Here is a 9,402-nt window from a genome sequence, read left to right on the forward strand (position 1 = left end):
TTGCTGACACAAAAACCCCCCCCCCCCCCCCCCGTAACATAGAGGATGAAAATAGGACATTAGGGCAATCTGGAAAATGCCTAGGTCAATAGATGTATTTTCTTTAGGGTTTCTGATTGATGTACTGAAGCTAGAAGTTTGTGGGCTGCCTCATTCACACAAAATGATGAGTGCACATATCAAGAGGATCGCAGTCCTCTCACTCACCCAGAACATGGCATCGGAGTGCAACAGAACACTGCCCTGCCTTCTTCCCCGTAAATAATACAGTTTAAGGAATGTCTTTAAGTTATTGGATGGAAATGGGGAGAATGGCTGAAAATTTATTTTGCTTTAAAACAAAACAGTGTTTGAAATGCAGTGAAGCCTCTCAACACAAATAAGGATGGGAGATTTAGCCCACAATGAGGAAGAGGAGGCTTGGTTTACTCTAGGCTCCCCCCCCCACTCTGTTCCTATCCCACGTATTGCAGCCCAGCTTATCAATAGCAAACAATCTGTGTATGTAGGAAGGCTTTGCCAGCAGCCTGGCAATGCAAGGCAGTGTGGGATATTGGGTTGCCAATCTCCAGATGATCTCAAGGCTCAGTTCCCCTGGGGGAAATGGCAGCTTCAGAGGATGGACTCACATTCCTCTGAGCGCCCTCCCCTCCCCAAACTCCACCCTGCTCAGGCTACACTCCCAAATCTCCAGGAATTTTCCAACCCAGAGTCGGCAACCCTAATGGGACAGCATCCAGGGAATTCTGCTTGGAGGCCAGAAAGGAAGCAACTAGAAAATGGACTGGGATCTGTATATTTAGTAATCCATGGGTATATCCAGGGGAGACCAAGAGGAAGTCCCTCCCCCCAAAAAATTTTTTTACTGTAGGGATCCCAAGTCCCCCCGGGGGGCGGGGAAACCCCCACCCCAGAGGCCCGTTCCCTGGCGTTGCCGGATCGGGCCCCGGGGGGAACTCCACCCCAACTCTATGGTTTTCCCTTGTATGGCCATGGCCCCGCCCCCAGCATGCCTGGCATCCTCCCATCACTTCCGGGTGACGCGCGCACAAGACGCCTGTTGGGAGCCCCCCGCTCCCGGCGAAGATACACTTGGCAACCCTAGTTTACTGACTGTTTAAGTGTATGGAATGTAACTAGTACACTTGCTAGCCATTAGGTGGCCTAGAGAGATCTAATAGTCCGTTCCTAGTGAGAGAACTATAGCAGTATCCCCACCCCCACCCCCCCGGCTACTATGCCTGCACTCTCTGTATTGTTTGAGAAAAAGGAAGAGGCCACAGGCTCGCTGTTCAGATAAATATTGCTTACTCTGCTCTAATAATACTTCCGATTAGCTTCAGCAGATTATATAAGATCCGTATACCTATATGTAAAAACAAAGATAATATATAAATATGTTTGCATACTTTTTCTTTTTATTGCAGTTGGACTATGTTATTGCAAGTATGCTCCAACCAGGTTTTACCCTTTTTTCTGGTCAAATGTGTATCCTTTTCTCCTTCCCTTAGTTTGGGTCCAGCCAAAAGCCTTCCAGAGGCTCTAGACCACCTTTCCTCTCTCCAAGCAGAGCCTGAGAGGCAGATAAGTAGCATAGTCACCTATCCATTTAAGTTCCACTAGAAAATCCAGTATGGGCACCATGTATGAGTTGGGATGTGGAGGAAGATGGCTGCCAACTCTATCTTGGGAAATTTCTGGAGATCTGAGGGTGGTACCTGGTTTGAATTCCCACCCAAGCTTGCTGGATTACTGTGACAGGCACTTTCTTTAACTGAAGGGACCTGCATAGCCTCTTATAATTTTGGGGGACCAGATTTGTTTAGAACTGTAAACTGTAAAACCTTTCCCTCAGTTCCAAGATATTCTTAGGGTAGCAAGTGTAAAGACTTTGGTTCACTGTTGTAAGGTAAGTTTTGTGGTTCTTTGTCATTTCCATACAACTTCTGCCTCAGTGATCTCCAAGAAGATTTGTTTATGTACAGCTTTGTTTTAAAGAACAGATCAACAGCACAGGCGACCACATAGTCAAAGAAGAAACTTGGCCATGGCACATAAATTTAAGCTTAGTATGGCTTCAGAGTATGGTTCAAATTCTCTTTAATGCCATTAGGGAGAACATCATACATTTCTTTTCTTTTCAAGTAAATACAATGCTGTCTAATTTATTACCCATAGAATCCCCTGTGACTGTTTGTTTCTTTACTAATATATCTAATTCTCAACAGATACTTATTTCCACAAACAGAGGGTATACTCTCCCAATAGGTTTTTCTACAGACTCGGGACTCCAGGGTCTGCAGAAAAATCCAAAAAGTTAAAAAAACTCTGGGAGGGTTGAATCCCCCCCATGCCTTTTCAAATGGCTGTTGCAGTAGTCTTCTCCAGTCCCCACCACATCGAAAGTGAGAGACAGACTGACTGATGGCCAGAGCGGGGGGGGGGAGGAAGCAAAAGCAGAACTGGAGCTGAGATTGGGGAGGATTCCACCCGCAGTATGAATGGCTAAATAGCAGAAGGACATTTTAAAAGAAACCTGAGCTTCTCACCCCTATATTTTTTGCTGCTGGCTCCATTTTCCTCTTAAAACTTTCTCGGGGGGGGGGAGGGCGTCTAACTGGTTCTGTCAGTAAAAGGCAGGGGAAGGGCCTTTCCAGGCCTATTTTGGACTTTCAGGGAGGGATCCTTAAGGCCAGGGCTGATAAGGGTTGCAAGTGCCGGGCTGGGAAATTCCTAGAGATTTTGTGGTAGAGTCTAAGGAGGGCTGGGTTTATTCGTTTATTTATTATTTTCAATTTATATCCCGCCTTGCCAGGGAACTGGCTCAAGGCGGCTTACAAACATTAAAGGTTTGGGGAAGGTAGAGGCCTCAACTGGATATAATGCCACAGAGTTCAGCCTCCAAAGCAGCCATTTTATCCAGGGGGAAAGATCTCTGCTGTCTAGAGTTCAGTTGTAATTCTGGGGAATCTCCAGGTTCCATCTGGAGGTTGACTACCCTAGGCCTGGCAGCACCCTCTGGGTGACTTGATAACACCTGATTTGCATGACTCAACTCAGCCTGGCTGTTATCTACTGTTCATCAGCAGCCACCCTATGAAAGCCAGTGTGGTGCAGCAGTTAGAGCTTCAAAGTAGGGTCTGCAGACCCAGGTTCACATCCCCATCTTGCTGTGGAAGCTGACTGGGTGATTTTGGACCAGTCACATACTTTCAGCCTAACCAACCTCACAGGGTTGTTGTGCAGATAAAAAGGAGGAAAGAATAATGTAACCAGCCTTGGTCCCCACTGTGGAGAAAGACTGTAATTTTCCTAGGTAGAAGCTGTGTGGAGAAGATGGAAAGCTGAAGACAGAGAGGCAGATAAAGGTAACTTGGCTGTTGGGTGGGAAGGAAATAGGGTTTCCAACTCCAGGTTGGGAAATTTCTGGTTATTTCAGGGGCGGAGCCTGGGGAGGGTGGGATTTGAGGAGGAGAGGAACTCCAGATTGGTATAATGTTGTAGACTCCACCCTCCAAACCAGCCATTTCCTCCAGGAGAACTACCATTGTCAGCCTCCAGGTGAGAGCTGGAGATCACCCAAAAGTACAACTGCTGTCCAGGTGACAGCAATCAGTTCTCCTGGATAAAATGGCTACTTTGGAGGGTGGAATCTATGGCATTACACCCTCCTGAGGCTCCTTCCCTCCCCAAGCCTCACTTGTCCCAAGGCTCCAACCCCAAATCTCCAGGAATTTCCCAACCTGGAGCTGACAGCCCTAAGGTGAATTGATCTCTGTATCTGGGAGATCCATTGTGATTCCCAAAGAGTTGCCACTGCTGCTCTGGGGGGAAAGGAAGCAGGTGGGTGGCTGGGAGCACCACCACCACTGCTGCTGCTGCTGTGCAGGGTGGTGGAGGAGGCAGACAGGAGGCTGGGAGAGTGATGGGCACAGAAAGAGAATGGTGGGGTGGGGCAGAAAGAGAGAGAAAAAGTGACGAGGTAGGGAGGCAGAAAACTGAAGAGAATGATGAGGGGGCAGAAAGAGAAAGGATGTAAGAAAGGGGGACAGAAGGGAGAAAGAATATGAGAGAGGTAGGGAGAGAGGGGAGGAAACAAATGGATTAACCACCCTGCAAGTTTCTTGCGGGTCCCCACTTGTATTTTATTAATTTGTAGCATTTATTAGCTGGCTGTCTGCCTTATAGAACTCAATACTATTGTCTGGGGCTCAGTTGTATAAACCCTGCAGAGAAACAGGCTAGTAAGTTGTAGTTATATTTAATAGACACACACCCCCGCGCACCAAAAATGTTTCTGGGTGAGCACTTGGAACAAGCTGCAATGTGCTATCTATGTCTGGTACACTAATCAGATTTGTGCAACAAACTGGGGATTATACAAACCACAAATGATTGTTTGAATATAGCTCATAGCTCCTATCAGAATTTCTTTCAAAAGAAGGCAGCATTTTGATGCTAATGGATTTTATTGGTCACAATTGCCACAAAATACTTAATGCCTTCTAGACTTATTTTGTTACCCCACAGACTTTAAACTAATTTTGTATGAGTTCCAAAAATCAAAGTTACCTGTCACATCTTTGAAAACGATAATATACCTCTTCCTAGAGTCCACACAATTTTATTCCTACCAATTAAAAGAATGATATAAAATAGGCCTTTAATATAGATCTCTTTATTTAACAAAGCAGGAATCTCTATTAATTTAGATAACCTTTTTTGCTTGCATTTTCTAATTATCTACATTTGAATCTTTTAGTTGCACACAATGAGTTATGATCTCTAGAACTACTACAAGGTTATTCATTTGTTTGCTTCCAAAGAGTATGATTTATATTGCTATGTAGTGGAATAAAAAGATTTGCTGGTATTTGAAATTATCTGAACCTGAAAATATTGATCTCAGTTCAGTGAGTTTGGTTATTTACGTATATGGGATCACTCATACATAGTAGGGATTTGTGTGTGGGTTTTGTGATGGCAGCTCCCCTTTGCTATATCAGAATCTTCTCCATGCACAAACACATTTAAAGAAGCAGAACAGGGAAGCTGCTATTTTATAAATATAAATTGTGCCCATCTTGAGATTCAAGTTATAACCAGTACATTTATTTATTAATTTTATTCAATTTATACCCCGCCCTCCCCGCCAAGGCAGGCTCAGGGCGGCTTACATATATGCAATAGCTAAAAACAACAACATAATAAAAACTTCGAATCTTAAAACAACAACATAAGGTGCTGGTAACAATATAAGTAACAATGGCAAAGGCCAGAGTAGCATCAACACACTGGTAAATGCAGTTGGTATTAGATTTTAGTGTCAGCGGAACTCAGGCTGTCGGTGATGGTATTGGGCCCAGGGCCTTGGTTTGTTGGGTGTGGCTCCTTAATTAAAGGCCTGGTGGAAGAGCTCTGCCTTGCAGGCCCTGTGGAACTGTAAAAGGTCCCGCAGGGCCCTAAGATTTCCCAGGAGCTCATTCTGCCAGCACGGAGCTGCTACTGAAAAGGCCCTGGCCCGACTTGATGCCAGCCTGATGTCTTTAGGGCCCAGAAGGGCCAGACGGTTTTGGGATCCTGACTGCACTGCTCTCTGGGGAACATGTGGGGAAAGGCGGTCCCTCAGGTAGGTAGGCCCCTGTCAGAAATTTAATTATTAGGAGCAATGTGTTTCCCCCCCTTTAAATGCCACATAGGGTTGCCAGGCCTGGCAATTAATTGATGGGGTGATGAGGGGGTGACTTTGGCAATGTTGCTGACAGTGATGCATCACTTCCAGTCAGGTCCATAGCCAGAAAATTTTCAGGAAGGGCACTGGGGGCAGGGGACGACATCACTTCTGATGTCACAAAAATTATAAAACAAAAATAAATCAAATAAAAATTAATCAAATAAGGAGTAAGAAGGCAGCCCAAAGTGCCAAGCAGACCCCCCTCCCAAAACAAAGCCCATCTTCCCTCCTGGGATGCTCTTTCACCACTGGCAGCGGGCAGAAGGAGGAGGAAGTGACAGCGATGAAGGGAGGGAAGGGCAGGCAGGTGCTTGTAGTGCTGTCTCCTTCCCCGCGCACTGTGGCCAAAACCCACCCAGCCCCAGTGCTCTCAGCCCTGAAAGGCCAGACATGGCTCTTGCCACGTACCCCAGCAGCCATTCCTGGCTGAGAACTCCCAGCCTGACCTGGTTCTTCGGCCTTCAGGCCTGCCGGACTTGGTGCAGCAAGAGCCAAGGAGAATCGCCCACCCCAGCACTTCACTGTGCCTGTGCCAGCCATCCCCGGTCACATGAGGCTGCGAGACAACGAGGGGGAAGCTCGCTGCTGGCACACACACAGTAAGGCGCCGGGGTGGGCCATTCTCCTTGGCTATTGCTGTAGTGTGCACACCAGCAGCCATTCCTGGCTGAGGACTCCCAGCTGAGGGAGGATCAGGCTGAGGGTAGACTCAGGGCAGGAGGGGAGGGGCAGATTTTGGGTGGGGCATCTTTCCCCGGGAGCCCCACTGTGGCTATGGGCCTGCTTCCAGGTAAAATCCAGAAGTGACAAAGGGTAGCTCTAGAAGTTTTCAGAAACTCTATGGTTATACCATAGAGTTTCTAGTGATTCCTAGAGCTAACCTATGTCACTTCTAGGTTTTACCTGGAAATTGCATAGCAACATCAGTGACAGCAGCATTTTTTATTTTACTTTTCTCTTCACAAACTCAGAGTGGTGGTTGTCAACAGGGGGCTGGTGGAAGGCCTCCTGCCATAGTGGGAGGCTAGGCAAGCTTAATGCCACACTATATAAATGTCTCTTTGTCTCATATGTTTTGCTATGAAAAACTCAATAGCTAAGGTATCCAGGAAATCAGTTTGCAATGAGACAGTGCCATAATCACATTACTTGTTTTGCAATTTATGTAGTACTCCTTACCAAGACTTGAAGAGGATCATCTGGCTTAACCAATTAAAAAGCCACAATTTGGGATGCTACCTGAGGAGCAAAGTCCATGGGAATCTGTGCAGTCTTGAGAACCTCACTCTGAGTGAAAAATTGTTGCATTAAAACTGATCTACATTCTACCATTCTTACATGTCAACAGACAGTGGACTGAAAACTTGACATTTAATTCTTGAGTGCCAGTCTTCTGTCTTGATAATATCCAAACTGAGAACCCAGAAGACCTGACAGTAGTAAATGGATCCTCTAATGTGAAGAGACTGAGCAGGGCCTACTTTGATAGAACAATTGTTTGTTGATATATCCATAATTGCATTTCTGCTTTGGGGGTAAATTCTTAATTGTGTTTTGCAGGATATGAATGATTACTCCCCAGTATTTAGCAAACCCCTGTACAGGGGAATGGTCGCTCCTGATGCAATCAAGGGCACTGTTATCACAAAAGTTTCAGCTGAGGATCAGGACCCTCCGGTAAGCAATGTTTTCTTTTTAATACACTGCATGCAAGAGGGAATTTTTAAAAAGAAATTCACAAAACTGGTCTTAATCCTCTGAACAACTGAAGCGATTACTATCATTTTTAAACAGCAGTAGCTCCCATGCATTTTTATGCCAGCTGGTTGTCTGTCATCATGAGCACAAACTGCACTTCAAATTATTATCCCAAAAGCTGACAAAGCCATAATGCAGAATTTAATTTTTTTTTACGATAGCAGGATTTCTACAGGCAGGAATGAGCAGAAAGAAAAGCTATGACGGCTTGCATTTAGAATAGCTCAGTGGTTTGAACAGAAAACAAAGGAAAACCTTTGAGGGAATGTCATTTTCTTGATTTGTCATCATTGTGAATCTCACAGCCTGAGACAAGAAAGACTTGTGACTGTATAAGAGACGGACAATCTTGTCAGAAGTCCTCCCCCTCCCCTTTTTTTGAGAAGATAAGATTGGAACTCAAAATACCTGATTTGCTTCAAGGGATCTTTCTGTCAACATCTATTTTCCAATTAGGGTTGCCAGGTCCTTTTTAGTCCCTGGCGCTTCTTGCCCAAAGCATTTAAAGGGGCCTGTTCTTTGGGTAAGAAGCGAGGTGGGGGCATTTCTGAACTCCAAGCGGCAAATTCGACTCTTGGAGTTCAGATGTGCAGCCAGCAGCTGCCCCTCTCCATCCCCTCCTGCAAGATTTAAAGGGCCCTCCAGCTGGTCAGCAAGCCACGTGCTCCTGGAGGGCCCAGGAGAGGGGGGCTGCTTGTGGTTGCTGCTGGAGGTGGGGCTTAGGGACTGTGCTTCCCCCGCCCCCAGCCGGCGACTGGCATCCCTATTTCTGATCAAACTTTCATTTGTTTATTTAAAATATGCATACCCTGGCCTGCTAACCATAGCTTTGGGGCAGCTGGTCAAAAGAGTTCTAGTGTAAAGTTTTGATTTTTGAACCATTCTGATGACTACTCTCTGGTTTACTTAGCAAATCCCTGATGAGCATAGATAGCCAAAAGCTACATTCTGGGGGATTCTGAAAGAGAAAGGGGAAGGTATCTGACAGATAGGTTGAATTTTAACTCATATTATGCATTTTTTGTGGTCTTATCTCACTCCCGTGCAGTGTTCATGCTGGTCCATGATACACACTATGGAATTAAATGAAAACGTGATACTTTGGCTTGAGGACAAGATTAACTTCAATAAGAACATAAGAACGTAAGAGACGCCAATGTTGGATCAGGCCAAAGGCCCATCTAGTCCAACACTCTGTATCACACAGTGGCCAAAAATACCAGGTGCCATCAGGAGGTCCACCAGTGGGGCCAGGACATTAGAAGCCCTCCCACTGTTGACCCCCCCAAGCACCAAGAAGACAGAGCATCACTTGCCCCAGAGTCCCTATCTATACCTTGTGGCTAATAGCCACTGATGGACCTCTGCTCCATATGCTTATCTAATTCCCTTTTGAAGCCGTCCCATGCTTGTAGCCGCCACCACTTCCTGTGGCAGTGAATTCCATGTGTTAATCACTCTTTGGGTAAAGAAGTATTTCCTTTTATCCCTTCTAACCCGACGCCTCAGCAATTTCATGGAGTGCCCATGAGTTCTTGTATTGTGAGAAAGGGAGAAAAGTACCTCTTTCTCTACCTGCTCTTTCCCATGCATAATCTTATAAACCTCAATCATGTCACCCCTCAGTCGTCGTTTCTCCAAGCTAAAAAGCCCTAAGCGCTTTAACCTTTCCTCATAGGGAAAGTGTTCCAACCCTTTTATCATTCGAGTTGCCCTTTTCTGCACTTTTTCCAAAGCTATAATATCCTTTTTAAGATGTGGTGACCAGAACTGCACACAGTATTCCAAATGAGGTCGCACCATTGATTTCTATAGGGGCATTATGATATTGGCTGATCTGTTTTCAATACCCTTCCTAATAATCCCCAGCATAGCATTGGCCTTCTTTATTGCAGTCACACACTGTCTTG

General features: G+C 45.6%; 1 protein-coding gene across 1 annotated transcript in view; it reads left to right on the forward strand.

Annotated features, from left to right (window-relative positions):
• LOC107116036 (protocadherin-15-like) overlaps positions 1–9,402 on the forward strand; it is a 456,694-nt gene that overhangs the window by 279,303 nt on the left and 167,989 nt on the right. Inside the window, exon 15 of the mRNA XM_015417887.1 lies at positions 7,295–7,411. Coding sequence (XP_015273373.1) covers positions 7,295–7,411 — 117 coding nt within the window. The remainder of the gene's footprint in view (positions 1–7,294; positions 7,412–9,402) is intronic.

This window comes from Gekko japonicus, unplaced genomic scaffold (assembly GCF_001447785.1).
Source record: "Gekko japonicus isolate JY-2015 unplaced genomic scaffold, Gekko_japonicus_V1.1 scaffold528, whole genome shotgun sequence".
Classification (NCBI taxonomy): Eukaryota; Metazoa; Chordata; class Lepidosauria; order Squamata; family Gekkonidae; genus Gekko; species Gekko japonicus.